We start from the raw sequence: 21,290 nt of genomic DNA, 5'->3' as shown, positions 1-21,290 counted from the left end.
TTCTTTTTCTTCCTTTCTTTCTTTCTTCCTTCCTTCCTTCCTTTCTTTCTTTCTTTCTTTCTTTCTTTCTTTCTTTAATCTTTCTTTCTTTGTTTTTTTTTCCTTCTTTTTAGGACATATGGAAGTTCCCGGGCTAGGTGTTGAATCTTGAATTGGAGCTGCAGCTGCTGGCCTACACCACAGCCAGAGCAACACTGGATCATTTAACTCACTGAGCAAGACCAGGGATCAAACCTGAATCCTCATGGATAGTAGTTGGGTTTTTAACCCGCTGAGCCATGATAGGAACTACAGCTCTTCCTTTCTTTGAGTTTTTTAAAATCATTGCGGTGAAGGGGTGTGCTTGCTTAGAGAGGAGTGGGAGGGCACCCAGGGATGGTCTGGCTCTGCTCAGAAGGAAGAACAAGGTCCTTGCTCTTGGTTATTGGCAAAGTCCCCCTGGTTGTGGGGAGACAGTGGCTTCAGCTTCTTCTAGAGGTGGGACAGGTGGCTTTTCTTAGCCCTGCCCTCGCCTACTGCTTGGTACAGTTGATTTACAATGTTGGGATCATTTCTGCTATACAACAAAGTGATTCAGTTATCTATGTACACATATCCATTCTCTCTTGCATTCTTTTCCCACATAGATTATCACAAAATATTGGGTAGAATTCTCTGTGCTGTACAGCAGGTCCCCATTGGCCAATCATTCCATATACCTCCATGTGCACGTGCCAATCCCAAACACCCAGCCCATCCCTCCCCACCCCACCCCAACCTCCACCCCACCCCCATCCCCTTCGGTAACTGTAAGTTTTTCAAAACCTGTGAGTCTTGTTTCTGTTCTGCAAATAAGTTCATTTGTATCCCCCCCTTTTTTTTTTAGATTTCTCACCTACTGCTTTTGACAGAAGAAATTCAAATGATATACACACATTCACAGCCCCCTTTCTCCCCACCGACCTGCCCAGAACCAGACAAACAGGGCCCAGGATTCTGATCAGACTCTTTTTAATTGTCTTTCTTTATGAATGGGTCTCAGATAGCAAGGGAAGAGCTGGCTCTCTGGCTTCTAAGTCAGTTCCTCAGGGAGCCCCACGCATCATTGCCGAGAGGGAAGAGACTACTCCCTGCTCCTCTCTGCTCACCCCCTCTTTCACCAGGGGGATAGGTTCCCGTCCAGGCTCCTGGCCCAGGGACAAGCCCTTCCCCATGGAACTTCTGGTATTTCATCAAAGGTCATCTCGGTTCCTAGAGAGAGAGAGAGGGCGAGAGGCTGGTTTGCAAGGCCTTGGCCGGGGCAGACAGGCCGCAGTGGGGATCTTCCTCTTTTCTCAGCAGCCTCTCTCCTGATCCAGCTCTCCTATAGAGCTCAGGCCCCTCCGTCATGTCATTGCGTCTTCACCCTTTGTCACTTGTTCTCCAGGAGTCCTCCCTTCTTACTCACTGGGTCTCCTGCATCTGACATTTCCTCCACAAGCCCCCTCTACCTCCCTGTTTTTAATCATCCCTTGGCCCACCCTCCCCAGCCCCCACCTCTCCACGTTTCTGTCCTCCTGGCCTTTGGCTCTGGCTTCGGCTCCGACTCCTACTCCGTCCAGGGCCCCGGGAGCCCCGAGAGCTGCCAGAGCCCCTGGAAGAGTTGCTGCCAGCTGTGGAACAGGTGCTGGTGCCCTGGCCCCGGGATAAGAAGCTGGGTCGGCTGTAGGGGAGCCAGGCCTCCTCTGCAGCACAAGAGAGAAGGGCAGTCGGGACCAGGCAGGGAACAAACTTCACTGCTTGGCTCCTGTGCCACCCCAAACACCAGTCCCACCTGGAAGAAGAGCTAAAGGCAGACCATCCTGACAAGAAGCAGAGTGCCAGCCCATGGCCTTGACCTAGCACATGCTCAGAAACCCATGAGGAACTCCCATGCAGAGAGGGCCTTGGGAAAACTGGGCAGAGAGCCCAGCTCTGATTCTTTTCTCATCTGGGCTTCACTCCTGGGAAAGGATACAGTGTGGGAACTTGGGGTTTTGCTCAGAGGGAGCTACAGAGACAAGTATCTTTGATGAGGATCTAAGGCATGAACACAGCTAGAGGTCTGGCGTGAGCTGAATTGAAAATTACTGCATCAGTGGCACCATCTGTATTGTACTACTAGGCTCCAGTCCCAAAGCCCAGCTTCTTTGTGTAGCAATGCCCCTCCTTACCATCCAGGTGGGGGCCCCTCTGGGCCCCCAGGGGCCCAGCCTGCACCATCCTCCTTTCTCCACTCTGCTCCCGCTCCCGTTCCAAGGAGGACATGCTGCCTGCTGCTCGAAGCCCCACAGCCCAGCTTGCCTCTTCCTCTGGTGGTGGCAAGGGTGGTGGTGGCAAGTCTGGGGAGAGACCTGTTTTCAGCAGAGTCTCCTGCTTTCTCCCAGTCCCTCTCCCTGGCACCAAGAGGCTGCCAACAAAGTGCCCAAGATTTGGGTTCACTTGCTCCCTCCTCCAGCCTGCTGAGCTCACCCTTGCCTGTCCCCCTTACTGTCACCATTTCCCAGGCTCATGGGCCCCTCACCACCCGGGCTGTGCTCCCGTCTGTAGGGAATAGCCTTGGGTTTCTTCCGGATCCGGGCACGAGGTCCGTGAAGTGGAGGAGTCATCTCCCCAGGCACCTGCAGGGCTCTCCCTGAGGAGAGGAGTAAGAAAAAAAGAGGGTCCAGAAAAAGGTTTGGGGATGAAGGGGAAACAAGCTTTGGGGGGACGAGGGGTAAATTGAGGTCTCCACAGACTCACCTGGAGCACTGCTGGCTATACCAGGGACAGGGCTGGGGATGAGGTGATGGGGCGCTGTGTGGCCAGCACCTGGGCCAGCAGGCCTCCCCTCATGGCTACCCAGAGTGGGCTGGGATACACTGAGAGGGGAACTTGGCCCAAGGGGCACCCTCCTGCAATGACATGAGGCCTCGTTTGTTCACTCAACAAACATTAAGTGCCTACTGTGTGCTAGGCACTGTGCAAGACAATCGACCTAATATTAGATGAATAAAATACATCCAACCCCTCACAAGGCTCCCAGGCTAGTGGAACACAAGGAAAGTCATCTCTGAAATGCCCCAGGAAGCATGCAGAGTCACTCAAATGGAGAAACAGTCTGAAGGGAGCAAGAGGCCGTCAGCCTCACATTTCTCCCCAAATCACACTTCTCCCCAGTACAGCCGAGATCTCCATACCCCAGATTCATCCATTCATCCATTCATCTGCCCATATATTCATCCACTGAATAGATAGGTACAGAAGGCCTGGAACATGCAAGGTACTGTATACCTCCCTACCTGGGCATCTGGTGGAGATGGGGAATGTCAGTGGGGGGCCGGGGAGGGTCGGGAGGTGAGGGGGTGAGAGTGGCTGTGGACTGCTGTCCATAGGAAGGTGTGGGAGAGGGGGTTTCCGCTCGGGACAAAGGGACTAAGCAGCCCCCGCTGGAGCTGGGTTCTGCCACGTGGCTCCTCTCAGGCACTGGTGGGCACCACTCCTCTGGCCCTGAGCTGGAGGCAAAGAGGCAGCAGGGTAGTGATGACTGAGTAGCTTCACACATCCCTTTGGCCTTCCGTTGCCTTCCTCCCTTCTTCTCCCGACATCTCCACCTTGCCCCTGACCCTGGACCCCTAGGCTGGTCCCACATATACAGGGCATCTGCAGGCAGGGTGCATCCTTACCCGCCCTCCAGCTCCTCCTCGGGCCCCTCTAGGCAGCCCAGCTCACAGGAAGGGGGTGGAGGTGGCAGGGCTTCTGGCCAGCTGAGGGAGGGCATCTGTACAGGTTTTCCCAGAAGCTTTACTTTGCCTCCCCTGGCTCCTGAGGAGAGCAGGGTGGGGACACATCAAGAGGTAGGCAGAAAACAGACAGAGGTGAGACATGTCAGAAGGAAGTGCTGGGCTAGGTCCCCGAGGGGCAGGGTGGAGGATACTCTTTGGGGAGACACTGCTCAGGGCCAAAATAGAAGTTAGGAACTGCAGTCATACCGCTGTCCCCCTCGCTCCATTCTGGAGGAGCATACTGGCTCCAGGTGCCTGGCTCCCCTGAGGGATGTGGGGGGAAGCCCCCGTGGAAGGTCTGCAGCTCCTCTCCCGCTGGGTCAATGGTGCTGTAGACAGGACCCTCCACAGGGGCGGCCGTGCCCCGGGCCGTCTGAGCCAGGTAAAGGGAGATCCCTGCTTCTGAGGGGGAGAAAGAAGAGGCCCAGGGGAGGAGACGGGCAGAGACAGAAAAATAGAGGACAACAGGAGAATGGAAGGCAAAGGAGATGTCTCTTCTTCCCAAGTCCCAACCCAGGAAAAAGGTTAGGCATGAGAGAGGCTCCATCAGCTCACAGCCTCCCAAGGACCCGCCAGCCTCAGGAAGGCTCGGCCTGCTTCAGTTTGCCCCAGTAGGTCCAGAGGAGAAGGTGTGGGGCCTCCAGGAATGCCCCTGAGGGAATCAGAACTCCTCACCATTGTAATATCTGTCGTCAGGATCAGGATTGCTGGGAAAACAGCTTCCCCTGGGTTCCTGCGCTGAGGGGCTCCGAGATGGGTGGGGCCACGAGTCTGCCAGCCATGGATAAGGAGCAGGGCCAAGGCCGATTGGTGGCCTGAAGAACAGCAGGTGGACGTTGGGAGAGAGCCTGAAGAGGCCAGCGAAGTAGGGAGGCTGGGGTAATGGAAGCTGTGGGACAGTGATGGCGAGTGTGGGGGTGGGAGGAGGGAGAGCCAGCACCAGGAGGCAGTGAGGCCTAGGGGGTAAGGGAGTGGTCTCTCCAGGGAGGGGATTATCCTTGGGAGATGAGTTAAGAGAATTACCTGGAACTGGCTGCTGACAGGCCCTCTGAGTGTGGGAAGGACACTGGGGGGGGGGGGGGAGACTGTGAGAAGCGCCCCTACTGGGGGTCTGAACACCCCCTCCCAGGGGTGGGGGGGCAGAGATGGCTCACCTGCAGGTGTGTAGGCAAAGGAGGCTTCCGAAAAGAAACCCGTGGGAGAAAGAAGGGAAATGGGGGGAAAAGTCAGAATATCCATATTCTTGTCCACTCCTTGGCCCTGGTCCCAATTCCACCACTCAGGCTGTACCCTGGACCAATACCATCAAAATTCCTAGGTGTGTGGCTCAGGCATCCATATTTTTCTAAAGCCCCCAAGTGATTTCTGTGCAAAATGAAGATTGGGAACCACTGATCTAGGAGACCTTAGATCCCTCCAGACACGCCCTTCCCAAGGAGAAGCGGAACTCCATCACCTCCTTTCCATCCAGACGCCACCTCACAATTTAACGCTAGGGATCTTCGCCCTATCCCTCCGGCCAGCCCCTAGTCTCCAGGCCCAGGAAGGGAAGGCTGGCAGCAAAGCCTGCTACTGCCCAGCACATTTTAAGGGCCATTATCACCTCCTCTTCGCCAACTCAGGTCCCGCCCAGCCCCCTTCGGGCCCGCCCCTCCCCCGTCCCCCCTCCCGCCCTAGACAGCTCCAGATTCCCCCGTGGGCAGCTCCACCCCGTCCTGGGGGTTGAGCTCCTGTGCGGACCCTCCTCCTGACTCCACTCCTACTCCCTGAGATGTCGAGCCCCATCCCCTCCCTCTTTCTCTCCTTCCAGTCTCCCCCTCCCTGGGGGGCGGGATCTCCAGGCTCCACCCACTCCGAGGCCCTCCTTTAGGTCCCCAGAAGTCCCCGGTCCCGGCTCTCACCGGTATAGTGACTGAGCTCCTTGCGCTGCCTCCGGCGCCGGTAGAGGGCGGCGCAGAGCCCGAGTAGCAGCGCCCCGCAGGCGGCGCCGCTGCCCGCGAGGAAGGCTGGCTCCCGAAGCACCCGCGCCAGCCGCTCCGCCAGCCCCGGGCCCACTTCGAGCCCAGGCTCCAGTTCCGGCGGGGACGCTGTGGGGGTCAGATAGGTGAGGGGAGTAGAGGCACCGCTACCCCCAGGATCCCCCTTAAATCCCGGCCCCGCCCTCCCGGACTCACGCAACAGCACCGACACCGGGGCACTGGCTACGCCCACGCCCGCGCTAGTGGCAGCGGCGACCTGGGTCCGGTAGAGGAGACCGGGCAGCAGCCCCCGGAGCACCGCCGAGCGCGCCCAGCCTGCCGCGGACCGGTTGAGGTGGAAGCGGCTCTCATTGCCCAGGCACCAGATCTGGAGAGGCCGAGAGCCGGGTTTAGAGGGTCAGAAACGGATTCTGGCCTCACGAGTAAACTTGGAGCTCTGCATGGTAGCAGGGGCTTAGCCAGGCGTAATTCAGCCTGGAGGGAACACTCCGAAACTTCTCTCCTCTCTTTCCCCCAAGTTCGTGCCCAGTCCCAAAGCCAGAGTCCCAAAGCTCTCTCTTCCTTAATCCTAGCCCCTCCGTCCCCCTCTCCCTCCACTCCCCAGCCAGCCCACCCGGTCCCTTCTCAACCCCTGCACCTGGTATTCCTTGATGACCCCATTTTGCTGGGAGGGGAGCGGAGGTTGCCAGGACACAGTGATACTGCTGTTGCCTTCACCCCCCAAGGCCACTGCCACTCCCTGGGGGGGACCACTGGGGACTGGGCCAGGGTGGAGCATGGTGAGAAGGACACAGACAGTCATTGCAAGCTGCCCCTCATGCCCCAGCCTTTCCCCTCCAGTTCTAACATCTTGGCAAACTGAAAAGCATACCTCCTTCCCACCCCCTCCTTGCTTTCTGGGTGAGGCTTCCTCCTCCCCGACTCCCTCCTCCCTCTTGTTCCTCCAGCAGCTCTGGGCCCCACCCCCTTACCCTCCTCAGGAATGCTCCTGGTCACAAAGGGGCTTTCAGCCCCCAGCCCCTCTTGGCCTTGAGCTTGCACCTTGATCTGAATTTGGGTCCCTGGGGGGAGTCCTCTTAGCACAGTACTTTGCTGGCTTGGGGACTGTAGGTCCAGCAATGTCCAGCTTCCCCCATCAGGACCTGCTACCCTCCAAGAGACTCGGAAACCTTGCACCAGCTGGACTGGGCCATCTACCTGCAGGAGACAGGACCAAGCATACTAGAGCCAGAGGGTGGAGCCACACAAGTCCTCCAGTCCAGCCCCTCCTCCCCTCAGCCCATTTTCTCCAGCCACTCATCCCCCCCACTCTCCCATAGCCATTCATGGAGCCTTCTATGTCTCCATCATCATCTCCACCCCTAACCTCATCCCTACACTACACTCACAGTCCAGGACACCTTCAGGGTCCGGGGCCCAAGGACTATGGGCTCCTGCATCCGCACAGCCACTTCAGCTAGGCCCCGCTGGCCTCTCCATGGGTCCTCCACTGGCCTGGATGGGTTGCTGTCTATTGATCAAAAAGCCCACTCAGCAGGTGCCACCAGGGACAGGGAGGCAGGACTGAAAGTGAGCATATGTCCCACCTCTGTCCTGCCCCACAAACCACTTAGTACTCCAGAGCACATCCCAAGGTCAGGAGCAGGCTGGCCAGGAGAAGAGCTTCCAGAGGTGAGGCAGGGTGTCCAGCTAACAAGAGTATTCTGTGTAACTACATATGCACCATTTAAAGGGCTTACCCCCATCTCTTATATGGTGGTCCTTCAAGGTTCCTTCTAGTCCTTATAATCTGTATTAACTCTGGATAAAAGGCTCAGAAGTGAGGAGCTATCAAGATGACTGAATCGATCTCCCTCTCTTTCTCTCTCTTGTTTCCTCAATGAGAGGGAAGCATAGCCTCCTGTTTCAGGCCAGGCCACCACGGCAGACCCAGAACCAGACAGGTGCCATGGTTTGGGGGGAAGGGGCAACCTGCAGTGTTGCACACCCACAAGCCAGGGACCCTGACCTTACTCACCTAGGGTGCGGACGGGCTCAGAGACGGGGCTGGGCTCGCTGAGGCCCCAAGCTCCCACAGCCCGCACCAGGAACAGGTAGATGGTATTGGGCTGCAGACCGCTGACGGTGTGGGTCTCCAGCTGCACGCCATCTGCCACTGTCCGCCAGGTGTTGCCAGCAGCTTGGCTACCGCAAGAATGGGGTGACAGCTGTCTGAGCCATTACATCCATTCTCTGTCACTCCCTATGACCTCCTCACCCTTGGAGATGGAACAAGAAGACCTCTCCCACAATAGCAACGACTATTTAAGAACATAGGAGCCCTCTCTTGTAACTTTCCAGGTTTACATGCCAAACTTTCTCTATACCTGAAGGCCTCTATCACATAAGAGGTGACTGCGGCCCCAGCTTGTGGGTTGGGCTTCCAGGCCAGAGTGATGCTGTTCTTGGAGATCTCCGTGACCACCGGCTGAGAGGGAGGCCCCGGAGGGCTACTGGGTTCTGTAGGGGGGTCTGGTGATCCTCCCCAGTCTTCTGCAGTGAGGAGATAATCTTTAAGTAGAAGGATGAGAAAAAGATGGCCCCAGTGTAGCCTGCCTCCTTCCCAGAGGAGCTATGGAGCTGTGACAGTGGTGAGGGAGAAGAGGGGATGTAGGAGCTAACCCCTGCTCCTGTCTGCCTCCCAAGAGCAACACTTCTGTCCTCCTCCTCCCTGCCACCATGATCATGGCATTTGGAAGCTAAAATCAGTCCTGGGTTTGAGGAGGTACTGACTACCTTTGAAGCAGGTTTGGAAAAGGCTGCTGGCCAAACAAGGGAACAAAGGAAGAACTCACCCTGCCTCCTAAGCCAGCCACTCCAGGTGGCCTCTCCCGTGGGACTCTTGGCCACACAGCTGTAGAATCCCATGTGCGTTTCCTATAGGAGAGGGTAGCAGACTGGCAGACCGGGAATGGAGCAAGGGAGGACGAGGGGGTGGTCATGGGTACACAGGAGGATGGAGAGGGTGCTGTCATTCTAGGTGGCCTGAGAGCAGAAGGGCAGAGATGGAGTTCAAGTCACAGCAGGTACTAGAGCTGGACATGTGGACCACGTGGCCATTCTCAGTTATTGGGCCCCAGGTGCAAGACTCACCTGAACATTGGTGATGTACAGGGTACCATTGGCCATTAGGTTGAGCTGGACATCATCCCCCTGCAGCCACTGCCCATCCTTCAGCCATTGGACACTAGGTTGAGGGTTTCCAGTCACTCTGCATGGCAGCCACACAGAGGAGCCAAGAGCCAGTGTCTGATTGGCTGGTCCCTGGAGGATGATGGGAGGCAGCCCATCCAGGGAGGCTGAGAGAGGAAGAACTTGGGCATCTCAGGGGAGGATCCTGGGTTCAGGCAACCAGCCCCTTGTCCTCGCCTTCACGTCCCCTCACCCAGATATCAGAGGGGTTTCCATAACCATCTGTTGACTCTGCCTGGGAACAGCCATCTGTTAGTGGCTTCTGTGCCTGATTTCCAAATTTCAAGGATGTGTCTCAGGAACACATCTCTCCCAACGCAGACGTAATAACATAGACTCCAAGAAAAACAGCTCTCTTTAAACCATTATTTCCTTCCAGGCCTGGAAGGCCATTTCCTTCCAGAGCCTTCCAGACCTATTCCCCAGGCACGTACCTCCTTTTACCTCCAGCAGAGCCTTGGCCAGGATGCTGCCGGCCACACTGACAGCCTGGCACACATAGTAGCCAGCATCCCCACTCTGCACTTCAGTGATATTGAGCTGGCCTCTGGGAGAGACTGAGAAGCGCCCCGTGGGCTGAAGTGACTGACTGGGGAATAGCAGGGCCTGGGGACAGAGCAAGGAATGGAAGTGGGAATGAAAAAATGGGCTGGCATCTGGCAGGGAGAACTCCCATTCTCATCAACCCCAGAATCCAGAGATTCCTAGGGTTCTAGTTCATACTCGGTCTCCAGCTAGTTCTGTGACCTTGGGAAAACTAGTTAAACCTATTCACAAGAATAAGGGGATTTTATTAGATGATTTTAAGGTACACAACCCAGCTCTACTAGTTGGAAAACTGTGAACAAGCTATTTAACGTTCCTGAGCCCCAATTTCCCCAAACTTGACTTTTTTTTTTTTTTTTTTTTTTTTGCCTTTTTGCTTTTCTAGGGCCGCTCCTGAGGCATATGGAGGTTCCCAGGCTAGGGTTCTAATCAGAGCTGTAGCCACCGGCCGACACCAGAGCCACAGCAACGCGGGATCTGAGCCGTGTCTGCAACCTACACCACAACTCATGGCAATGCTGTGTCCTTAACCCACTGAGCAAGGCCAGGGATCGAACCTGCAACCTCATGGTTCCTGGTCGGATTCATTAACCACTGAGCCACGACGGGAACTCCAACCCAAACTTGACTGTTAGAGTATAGTTTTTGAGAATTAAGTCAAGTAATTAGCTGAAACTCTTTCAGTACATTGAATGATAAATGTTAAGTACCACCCCCTTTAATGTTTTACATCAGATACAGGGAACCTAGGGAAGCAGGTTTGGGTTTCAGGATAATAGTTCCAGGATAAATGGCAACATGCTGAGCCCCTGACTGAAACTTACTCTCACACTCTACTACCATCAGCATTTCGTGCATTTAATAATCTAATTAAAATGCAGCAGTCATCAGTGCTAGAAAAGATGTTGGAAAATTGTGCCTATGGATTTGGAATCATGTAGTGGGTGGTGAGTTGCTTGGTTTCCCAGAGGGATGGGGTTAATCAGACTTTCCCACCCTTCCCTTCCAGGGCATTACTTATGTTGTAACATCAGTTCATGGTTATTCCAGTAGTATATTTTGTGCTAAGGTTGAAGGGGTGACTGTGAGCTCCCTCTGGTGGAAGTCCTTTGTAAGTAGAAGAGCAAGTGATTATTCTACCCTGAAGAGCTTTGGTACAGAACCGGCTTTCCAGAGCAGAATGTTTTGTGGGTGGTGGTGGTTTTTTGTTTTTTTCATTTTTTAAAGGCTGAACCCACGGCACATAGAAGTTCCCAGGCTAGGGATCTAATTGGAGCTACAGCTGCCGGCCCGCACCACAGTCACAGCAACACCAGATCCAAGTGGAGTCTGCGAACTATACCTCAGCTCGCAGCAATGCTGGATCATTAAACCACTGAGAGGGGCCAGGGATCAAACCTGTGTCCTCATGGATACTAGTCAGGCTCATTACTGCTGAGCCACAGTGGGAACTCCCACAGCAGAATGTTGAAGCCCAGGTCCCAGGTGTCTGAAGGAGGGATCTAATTGGATCTGCTACATCCTCAGGACAGCCTTGCCCAACACAGAGAGATTCTCCAGGTCATTACCATAGGAGACTGTTCCCTGCCTCCTAAACATATTATTACCGTATGTTCCAGACCTTTTATATTCATTATCCTGTTTAATTTTTCCAAATAACCTGCCAGGGTTTCTGGGAGGACCAAAGGTAAGACAGAGTTCCAGAGCGAGGTCTGCAGAATGTGGGGAGAGGGAGGCTAAGACCCAGAGGAGAAGCAGGTGGGAAGGCCCTGGAGTTGGCCACCTACCTGGCTTCCCTCCTTCTGCCAGAAGATAGCAGGTGGGGGGTTTCCTTTGGTCTCGCACTGGAAAGCCACACTCTCTCCAGGAGCCACCATCTGGTCCTGGGGCTGGGTCACCAGCTGGGGCGGGACTGGGAAGGGGAGGGGAGATAAAGGAACAGAGAGTCAGAAGTACTAAGCAGCGAGGGGGAGGGAACCATAGAGGGAAGCTCAAGCTTGGCTTTCTCCTCCTTCATTTCTTTCCAGAAGTCTCGGGTGACCCACCCATCCCTCCCACTCCATCCTTTTGCTTCACTCTCCACTTCAGCACATCCTCCAGCTTCCCTATCTCATCCTTGCTGCAGGTGGTCCCATGTCCCTGGTGACCCACCCGTATCTTCCACTCCATCCTTTTTCTGCATTCTCCACTTCGCCCCAACCTCCATCTTCCTTTATCTCACTGTGGGGCCCTCACCGTGAACACTGAGGGAGCTGGAAGCTTCCGCACGGCCCACGCTGTTCTCCGCCACACAGGTGTACGTCCCCTCATCTTCAGCACTTACACGGCTGATCCAAAGGCTGTGGTCGCTCCGGATCTCATACCTGCTCCACTCCCCACCCCCAGGCTGGGTTGGCCACAGCTACAGACCCCTTCTTGCTCCCCCAGGACAAACAACAGGATCAGGGTACATAAAAGACCTTGGCAGAGACAGATACTGGTACCCGTGGACCCATGAATGGAGGTGGGTACTGCTGAGGGCAGGGGCCACTGGCTGTGGGGAACAGAGTTCTCTGTGTCAAGTGAGAGATGCCCCCCCTCCCCAGTTTTCTAGGGGTTGGTATGTTCTTAAGTTGGTTGGGTGTCCTTATAGGCAGTAGGAGGGGGCTTCTCACCTGCCTGTGGGCAGTTCCCCATCCTCCTTGCGCCAGCTTAGTCGAGGTGGGGGATCTCCCTGCACCTCACATGGGAAATCCACAGGGGCATCAGCCAAGACCACCTGATTCACTGGTCTACGCAGGAATGAGGGACGCTCTGTGGAGAGGGAGTGAGTGGATAGTCAGGGGGTCTGCACACCTACTGACTCCCCAGGCTACCAGAAATCCAAAACTCCGTGTGCCTACCCAGGACCACAAGTTTGGCTGCTCCACTCTCCCGTTCTCCTGCCATATTGGAGGCCACACACACGTACATCCCTGCATCGCTCTTGAGCGTGAGTGACATCATCAGCTTCCCTCCACGGATCTGCAGGAAACTTTGCTCCTTTATAGCCATCAAAGCATATCTGTTTATTGGATCCTCATACCCAGCCAATGAAGAAGACCCACTTATGAGATCAGAAATCCTTGAGGGATTTGCCCAAGGTGGGGGCTCAGGTGCATTTCTTCTCCCACAGCCCAAACCATCTCCACCCTGTTCCCACAGCATCATGTTCCCCACCTTCCTGTACCAACTCCATCCTACCCCTGCTGATTTATCCCCATTCACTAGCCGACTCTCAGCCTCTGGTCAGCTAATGCCCCAGTTTTAAGTCTCCTGTCTTATCACTTCCAGGACATTTTCCCTTGCCCTTCTAAGACCTTTAGATTCAGGTCTTCCTCCTTGAGGCATGTCCCAGACCCATAGCCTAGGTCCCTGGCCTTGACCCTGGCTCCCAGGTCTATCCCCAGCCATGGCCCCACCCCTCACCGTGATCCTTCCCTCCTCCTCTTTGAGTCTAGCACCGTCCTTCTTCCAGGACACGGAAGGTTCCGGGTGGCCGCGGGGGGGTACGCATTCCATTACTGCTGGCTCCCCCACTGCCACCACCAGGTTCCCTGGAGACTGCCGGAAGTCGTCACGGAGGACTGGAGAAAGAGAGAAAAAGAGAGGGAGAAAGAAGAGGAATACAGAGTGTGGGTCGATATAACTGGGTGAGGACACAGGAGCATGTCTTGGGGAGAAGTGGATCATCGCAGACCGGAACTCCTCTCCAGCTGCAGCAATACCAGGCCCACGTTCTCCTCTGGCCAGCGCGTGGGCATTAGAGACCAAAGATCTTGGTCCCAAAGGAAGCTGCTGAAAAGGTTGAGATTGCAACTGGCTCTGGAGAGGATTACCCGGTGCCCTCCCGCCTCCCTCAGGCCCGGCAAGCAACCAGGAGACTCCTACCTGCCACTTCTAGAGAGGCGTTTCTACTAGCCGCTGCCCCCAAGTAGTTGCGCGCCACGCATGTGTAGACACCCTCGTCCGGCCGCGCGCGGCGCCCGTGCACGATGCGCGGGAAGAAGAGGGCGCCGCTGGGCAGCAACAGGCGGTGCGCGCGCGGGTCCTCGCGCGCAGTGGCTACGCGCGCCCCGTTCTTGTACCACTCGATGTTGGGCCGCGGCCGGCCCTCGGCGCGGCAGGGCAGCGTGGCCGGCTCTCCTCGCGAGACCAGCAGATCTGGCGGCTGCTCCACGATGCGCGGCATCGCGTCCTCCGGCCCGACCCTTGACCCTAAAGGTAAGCGGGAGGCGCAGAGCACTCAGTCCCGGAAATTGGGGAAGATATCGAAGTTCCAGAGAGAAAAAGAACCCCGCCTGCCCACCCTCTCTCTGTGTAAGATCGTGTATCTCCTAGGCAGAGCCCCGGACGTTCTCAGGCTGGAAAGGAGATGCCTAGGGACAGGCAGATCAGTTGAGGATCTGGGACACAAACTCCTGGGCCCGCTAAAGACATAGCCTCCTCTCCTGCCAAGTTGGAGTGCAGAGTGACTGGGACACGGCTTGGCAAGTAGTTGGAGCCTCTAGACGACTGGTTTTCCGTTTCTCTACGCACTGGTTCACAGTCACAGATCGTCTTTGATCTGTGAACAGTCGTAAGTGGTGCACCAGAGCCACACCTGGGTCTATGCCTCTGCAAGGCCTCTGCCCGGGACCAGCAAAATGAAGACTGTGCCCCAGCCTGGGGCGGGGGTGTGGGTGGGGTGGGGGTGGAATTCCCTTAGGACAGAGAAGTGAATGGTCTGGGACCTGGGACTAAAAGGGGTTCTTAACCTGGAATCCATGAATGCGCACAGTGCCCTTCTTACTGACACCCCAGATACTCAGGTTTCAGGGTTCTGTGAAGTAACAGGACTTGAACGCAAATGGGGGTGGAAAAGTGAGTAATCTTACTTTTCTGGGTGGACATAATTTTCAACATTATTTACAGGTTGATGTAGCCAAGAAAAGCTAAGAATCATTGAGAGGGGAATTCCTCTCCTTTCCTTGGTCACGCAGACCCGTTCACCCGCCATGTCTACTCCTGCCCATCACTTGGCCTACAGACTTCTGCTTGCTTCATCTGCAGTCAGTTTGGGATCCAAGATACTGGAGCTGTTTGTGCCTGCTCACACCCACCGGCTTCCTCAAAGGTGGATTTGTAACCCGCAATGACCAGTAGGTGTCGCTGTCGCCTCGTGTAACCTGGTGTCCTTAACCAGGGACCATCCCGCGCTACCTCCCTTCCCCCGCCCCTCCCACCCTGTTCCAAAATGCTTTGGGACCTCTCACTTCCAGCCTCTGTGGGGAATTGCGTTTCATCTCCCAGTCTCGAGTGTTAGAAGTTCTAATGGAGCCAAAGCTGCACTGTTTGCCCAGTGCTGGTGCTGTTCTGGGGAGAGCTTATTTAATTGGTTGGGGACATGAAAATAGGCCTTCCCACTTAGGGAAGGAAGGAATTTTTCTCGATTTCCTCCCTTCCAGATGGAAATCTCTGCCTCTCACGCATCTCTTCTCCATCCCATCCCAGTCTTTGTTTAGGCAGATCAGACCCCACTTGAGCAACCCTGAGGTGGTTAAGAGCTCAAGGGAGGTTGTGGAACCACCCAGGCTGCAATCTCAGACACTGACACTTCCTTAGCTGTAAGAATTAGGGCAAATTATTGAATTTCTCTGAGTTGAAGTTTCTTTGTCTGTAATGTGGGGGCAGTGATAGAGGTGTCATAAGAGGGTAATATATGTAACGCTCTTGAGAGAAGGCTCCATGAATTTGGCTATTCTACCATTAGTTAAGAGCTCTTCCTCCTCAGCCCACCTTACTTTATTGTGGCCTCTACAGTCGCCACCTGAATCAGATTCTTCCAGGCCCCAATGTTCCCCCTCCCTCCTCCACATAACCTTTGGGTATAATGGAAATCGGTTTGTTATTGCCAAACTTTACTTTGCTTTTGTGACCACAGGGATACTATTATCCTGAGTTTGTTTCCTCGGTGGCAAAATGTGACCATCAAGGCCTTCCGTACACATCTCTTTAAGTTTTCGAGTTTAAGTGAGACAGTATATGGTGAAAACAGTCTGTAATAACGCTGAGGGAGCAGAGGCATGTCTGAGGTGCCTGTGCTTAACTGCCAGTGAATCTAGGAGGGTCAGGAGATTGGAAAATCCCAACTCATCACGAGAATTCTTATCTTCTTCCTCCTTGCTCTCTCCATACATGCCACATCCTTCTCGACGGCTCTTCCCCACTAATTCCTGTAGACACAGCTGCAGGCTCTCTTTCCCTGGAATTTCTTCCCTGTCATCCCGGGTCTCAGGAGATGCTTCGACAGCAGCTAATGAATAGCTAATGGCCATGCTAATAGGGCTCTGGGGCGCCTCCCCCAGCACCTGGAGTACCTCACTCACAAACACACACACATAGCCCTGGTCTCCTTTTTTGCCACCAAGGAGTCTCCAGCACTAGGCTGATAGATCCGAGTGGGTGGAGACGGAGGGAGGGAGGCTGTGGCCCAACGGAGAATCAAAGGCAAAAGCCTTTGGGGAAAGGAGGTCCCGACACGGCCGGCAGGGGGCGCACTCGTGCCTCTCCCCAGGCTTGAGACAACAGCTCTCGCCGCCTTCCCGCTGCGTTAGAGGAAAGCGCGCTGTCTCAGTCATTTATTAATCACCGTAATTAGCGGTAATGACCTCGCCGCCCGCGCTGTCCGCCAGCCTCAGCTCTGAGGGGCAAACTTCTAAGTTTCTCTGAATTGGTCGCTGTTCCTGTCGCCCTCTGTAGCAAACACATTTAATATTTTGGCTTCATCACCCTTGTCCTGAGAGAGTTCTTGGAAAACTTAGGATCCTGAAGGAAAACCTGTTACCTTGTTGGGTCACTGAGTAGCCCAGCTTGGCCCAGGCCCTCTGGCGACGGCGGCCCCTCCTCTACCCTCCCAGCAAGTCCGGGCCTCTCCTCTCTTACTCGGTTTCTTCTCACCCAGGGTGGCCGTGGGCGTTGGTTGGGGAGGTGAGGGGTGTTGGACTCAGCAACCATCTCCTCCCAAGCCGTCGACCTCCCACAGGATATCCCCACTCAGGTGCTCCAATCCGCGAACTTTCCATTGGTCCCCACCGTCCGGGAGGCACTGGGGCGGGGGCGGGGGGGGACGCTTGGTCCCGGACTTTGGGGTAGGAGCGCTTTGGACTACTCGTCCACGCCGCCCTCCAACCTTACCGCTATCCCTGGATCCCGTGGGGCAGGGTCTTACCATTGACGGAAGGATCGCCCGGGGGCAGCAGGCTTTGGTTGAGCGCCGTCGCCGAGGAGTTGAAGCCGAAGAACAGGTCGCTGGAGTTGGAGATGTCCCCGGCCAGGGAGTCCGCGAACAGGTTCATCTGCAGCAGCGTTTTGAGCAGGTAGCGCAGCATGGCGCGACCCGACTGATAGCGGGGCGGGGGGCTCGGAACCCAGCCCCTGGGTCTGAGACCCGCGGGCCGGGAGCCGTAAGCCCCTCCACAGCCTCTGCGCGCTGCCCCAGCCACGGTGCCGCTCTCCTCCCGGCGCGCCTGGGTACCGCGCGTGCCTCCGCGTGCCCTCCTCCTTCCCTCGTCCTTCTCTCTCCACCCCCCCAGTGCCGGGGTCCCCCGGGAGCTGGGCAGGCGGAAAGCAGGTGCCACGCCGATCACCGCGTAATTAAGGGATTAATCCGCCTCCCTCCACCCTCCCACCCCGACCCGGAAGGCTACTAGGAGGGCCAGAGACTAAAGTCGCCTAGCGAGCGAGTTGGAGTCCCCGCCCCGTGCCCCGAGTCGCGCGTCGCTTGTGGACACCGCAGGAGAGTTTCTCTTCTTTCCCAAAGCACCCAAGATAGGGATGAGGCTTTGTTGGACTTTGCCTTTCTGCCCGACTTCAAGCGAGGAATCCCTCCTTCCTTTTCCTGGCCCTTAGGAAACAGAGGCAAAGCGCCAGATTGCTCCTCTCCAAGTCCAGGCTTCCAACTTGCTCCCAGGTCCACGGGCTCAGTGGCGGGAATGCAAGCTGCTGCGGCTGTTTGGCGCGGAAATTGGGGGTGGGGGAGAATAATTAACCGGCTCGTCCAACACTTGGGCCGCAGTGGCCTGGTTTCCACCGACAGACGGGGGAATTAGATGGCGCGTCTTTACCTAGGGCCCCAGATGCCCTAATGTAGTAGTTCTTGCGGGGTACTCCACAGGGATAAAACTGGAGGGGGACCCAGGCATCTTGCATCTATTTGCATGCTTTTGCATTACTCTGCTCTGACATATTTTACTGAATTGTTTCACCTTTTGGAGGAGACTGAAAGGGAACCAGAGAATCTGGGACTAAGACAAAGAGAATAATAGTGTTTCTGAAAAGGCAAGAAAAGAGGTGGGGTTGATGTGAAACTCCTGCAAGTCTGTTCAAACTTGGTAACCAAAGTCCTTTGGATGGAGGGACATCTCTCTCTCTCTCTCTCTCTCTCTCTCTCACACACACACACACACACACACACACACACACACACACATACACACAATCTCTCTCTCTCACTCACTTACTCACACACTCCTACCCAGTCCCAGCCTGCTTCTGAGTTCTTTATACCTGAAGATCTCCCCATCCAACACACACACACAAACACATACTTTCCTGGGCTGGGTATAGTGTTGGGGCGTCAGGGGTAAGAGAGACTCAGGCCTTCATATCTGAGGTAGGGCCCTGCTGATGGGTGAGTGTTGGGATTCTTGTTTGGCCAGAGGGCTCAGTGTGATAAGACCTGCCTCAGAGGTGGCTACTTCTGAACTGGAAGGAGGCAAGTGAACAGTCAAGATACAGAGGAGTGGAAGCTACAGAGACGCAGACCCCAAAGTAAGCTAAGTCAAGAGTTGAATATTTTAGGCAGGCAGCGTCCAAGTGAACTAGGAAATTTAATCAAGCTGGGGGCTTGCTCCAAATCTCCTGGCTCAATCCTCAGGGCAGCCCTTGAAGGCCTCAAATTTGATGAGTTTAGATGTCTTCCTAGCCCCTTACCTCAGCACTGTGTGTGACTTCCCAAAGCCAGAGCATAAAGTATGGGGGAGCTGGGGCACCAGGACCACTCCAAAAGAGGCTGCGCCCTGGAGCTGTTCTTTCAGCACCTCCTCTGTCCTTGTTGGGTGAGGGCTATGGGGCCCTGGAGACAACTTGAATTGGGGTGACCTTGAGTTGGGGGAGGTGGGAGAGAAGCTAGCAGATATTATTTCCAAAGCACTGGATACTAAGAGACAGGATTTGATGTCTGACCCTTGCTCCAGGGCAAGGTTGCCTTCAGACGGTGGTAAGAGATTTCCCCACCAGAAATCAATCTTTTCAAGAATGGCAAACTCAGAAGTGAGTCCAAATTCTGTTATTTGCCAATGAAATGTCATACCCTGGACCTGTTTGCTGGTCTGTTAAGGAGAAATTGGACTCCTTGTTCTGCTCTGACACTTCAGATTCCCAATTCAGGAGTCCTCTGTTCCTGCTCCTGCTGACCTACCCAGGTCACCTAGGTTCCATCACACCAGAGGCTGAACCAGGACAGAAATTCAGTGTCCTGGCACCAGTCCTGCTCTGGGGCGGGGAGGGCTGCAGCAGACAGGAAACCGCATCCCACCATGTGGCTCCTGCCCCATCCTAATCCCCTGATTTGCTCCCGGTCGGCCTCTCAGCAAACACAGGGCCTGCCAGCGTCTAGGGGCTTGTCACCCTGTTAGCGGATTTGTTCCCGGAGACAGCGCAGTTAATTGGCCCTTTATGTGGGGATCAGGGCTATTTGCTCAGGGTTCCCTGAGCGGAGGCTGGGACTCAGCCCATGGGCAAGGCTGCTTTCTAATCCCTGGCATCCTGGGTTTGGAGGCGGGACAAATAGTGGCTCCACTCTCTTCCTTTCCGAGACACTTCTGGCCTGAATCTGCTGTCATCTTCTACACCTTACTCCTTCTCAATGCTCTTTTCCCTCTCTCCCACTTTTTGTTCTTGTTTCTCTTTGCTCTTTTCTTTTTTGTACTACTCTCTATGTCTAGAACACTCTCCCTTTGAAACAACTGAGGCTAAACACCAAAAGAGGGTGCAGCACTCAGCTGGGGTGTACCGGAGAACAAATATCTCCCAAGCACAGTCTAATTCCCAGCACCCACCCCACCCAAGGGTCCCTGGAGCCCTGGAGTTAGTAGCAAGTAGGGCAGAGAATGAGCAGAGAAGGCCCAGCGGCAATGGAAGCCCTCTCCTTCTCTCCCCCTGCCCTTTCTTTTGCTTTTAAGGGCAGCACCTGCAGCATATGGAAGTTCCCAGGTTAGGGGTCAAATCGGAGCCTCAGCTGCTGGCTTACACCCCAGCCACACAGCCACAGCAACAGAGGATCCAAGCTGCGTCTGCGACCTACACCACAGCTCACAGCAATGCTGGACCTTTAACCCACTGAGCAAGGCCAGGGATCAAACCCTCATCCTCATGGATACAAGTTGAATTCATTTCAACTGCACTACAACGGGAACTCCCTTCTTCCCTCCCCTTCTTAAAGTCAGATGGGTAGCCTGGACCCTGGCTCTGCTCCTTTTCAAGTGCAGCTTCTCTCCAGCCTGTTCCCACAGGCAGTTGTGGAAGGAGTTTGCCACCTATTTGTCTCCTCACTGCCTGTCTGTCTCCCCCTCCCCTCAACTCCGCAAATGACCAACACAACTCTGGCTTCTACCTCTTACTTAGAGAGAGTAGGTAAGCCACTGCATCTATCTCCATGTCCTACCCTGTAGCCAACAGGCACTGAAACAGCACCTAAAACACTCTCAGCATGTGCACTGTAATTGGAGGGTCCTCATCTAAGTCTCCACCATATGCTGGAGAGAAAATGAGTTGGGTTCTGGGCCCCTCCCTTCTCCTGCCTCAGGAGACTACTTCTTTTCAGGATTTTATTAATAACAGTCTGCAAACAGTCTGCCATCTAGAAAGAGTAAGAAAGAGAAAAGGATGTTTGGAATGGGAGTTGGCAAAAATAAGGCAGATTAGCAAGAGGCAGGGAAGATGGGGAGAGTTGAGTCTGGGAGCTAAAGGGTAAGTCTCTTCTAATAGAATTATGACATCTGGTGGGAAGAATTGTGTGTCTGGGGGGTGGATGGGTGTGGTTGTGGGTTTTTATGGAGAGAATAGCTGTCCCAGGCCAACTTCCTTGGCCTAATGCCATCATGTAGGCCAGAGAATGTAGCAGGAATTTTCAGTGACCAAGCTGAGGGCTATATGGGAAGCTTCTTGGTGGTTCAAAGCCTGCATGCCAGCTGGTAGTGGATGAAGCTGCTGGCATGTGATTGCCCAGGAGGGCAGTCTGAAGACAACCCTCCTATCTGACACTGATTACTGCCACTGCCTCTCCCCGGTACACACATACACCCACACCCACACCCACACACACACACACACTCACACAGTTCATTTACATCCCCCCAGAGTCTGCAGCTTACTATTACTCTCTCTGCCTGGACCCCTTCCCAGGACACTGATACACATTGAGCATATGCATGTGTTTTGGTTGGGAGGGGGTGGAGCAAGGAACTAACATCTGTCCCCCACCCCTACTAGGTTATGCCTCTGAATAAGCCAGCAGGGTTGCTGGCTTCAGAGCAATGATGCCAGGGGGCAGTGACCCAGCCGGCAGGGGCCAGAGGGCCAAACAGGAGGTGGGGATCAGAGAGCAAAGAACAGGCCCCCAGCTGGAAAGCAGACAGCAGGAGCCTGCCCCCCGCAGGAACCAGGATCTGTTGGCTCAACCCCTGTAGCTGCTGAGATAATAAACCAAGGCTCC

The 21,290-nt window shown here is 54.9% G+C and overlaps 1 protein-coding gene across 1 annotated transcript; it reads right to left on the bottom strand.

Annotated features, from left to right (window-relative positions):
• ROBO3 (roundabout guidance receptor 3) lies at nt 839–17,560 on the bottom strand. The gene is made up of 28 exons (XM_005667463.3): nt 16,746–17,560; nt 13,427–13,753; nt 12,965–13,122; nt 12,400–12,520; nt 12,172–12,310; nt 11,753–11,880; nt 11,305–11,429; nt 9,406–9,577; nt 8,873–9,078; nt 8,575–8,656; nt 8,107–8,272; nt 7,758–7,924; nt 7,129–7,250; nt 6,712–6,937; nt 6,378–6,499; nt 5,936–6,107; nt 5,663–5,848; nt 4,916–4,939; nt 4,785–4,827; nt 4,437–4,576; nt 3,969–4,163; nt 3,663–3,801; nt 3,279–3,491; nt 2,740–2,891; nt 2,522–2,632; nt 2,172–2,339; nt 1,516–1,703; nt 839–1,230 (listed from the first exon to the last, which is right to left on the bottom strand). Exons 1-28 carry the CDS (start codon nt 16,903–16,905, stop codon nt 1,219–1,221), a joined length of 4,164 nt encoding a protein of 1,387 aa, XP_005667520.1. The 5' UTR covers nt 16,906–17,560; the 3' UTR covers nt 839–1,218.

The sequence above is a fragment of the Sus scrofa genome, chromosome 9 (genome assembly GCF_000003025.6).
Source record: "Sus scrofa isolate TJ Tabasco breed Duroc chromosome 9, Sscrofa11.1, whole genome shotgun sequence".
Taxonomy (NCBI): domain Eukaryota; kingdom Metazoa; phylum Chordata; class Mammalia; order Artiodactyla; family Suidae; genus Sus; species Sus scrofa.
The sequence above is the reverse complement of the archived record's forward strand: the minus strand, read 5'-3'. Positions and strand labels throughout refer to the sequence as shown.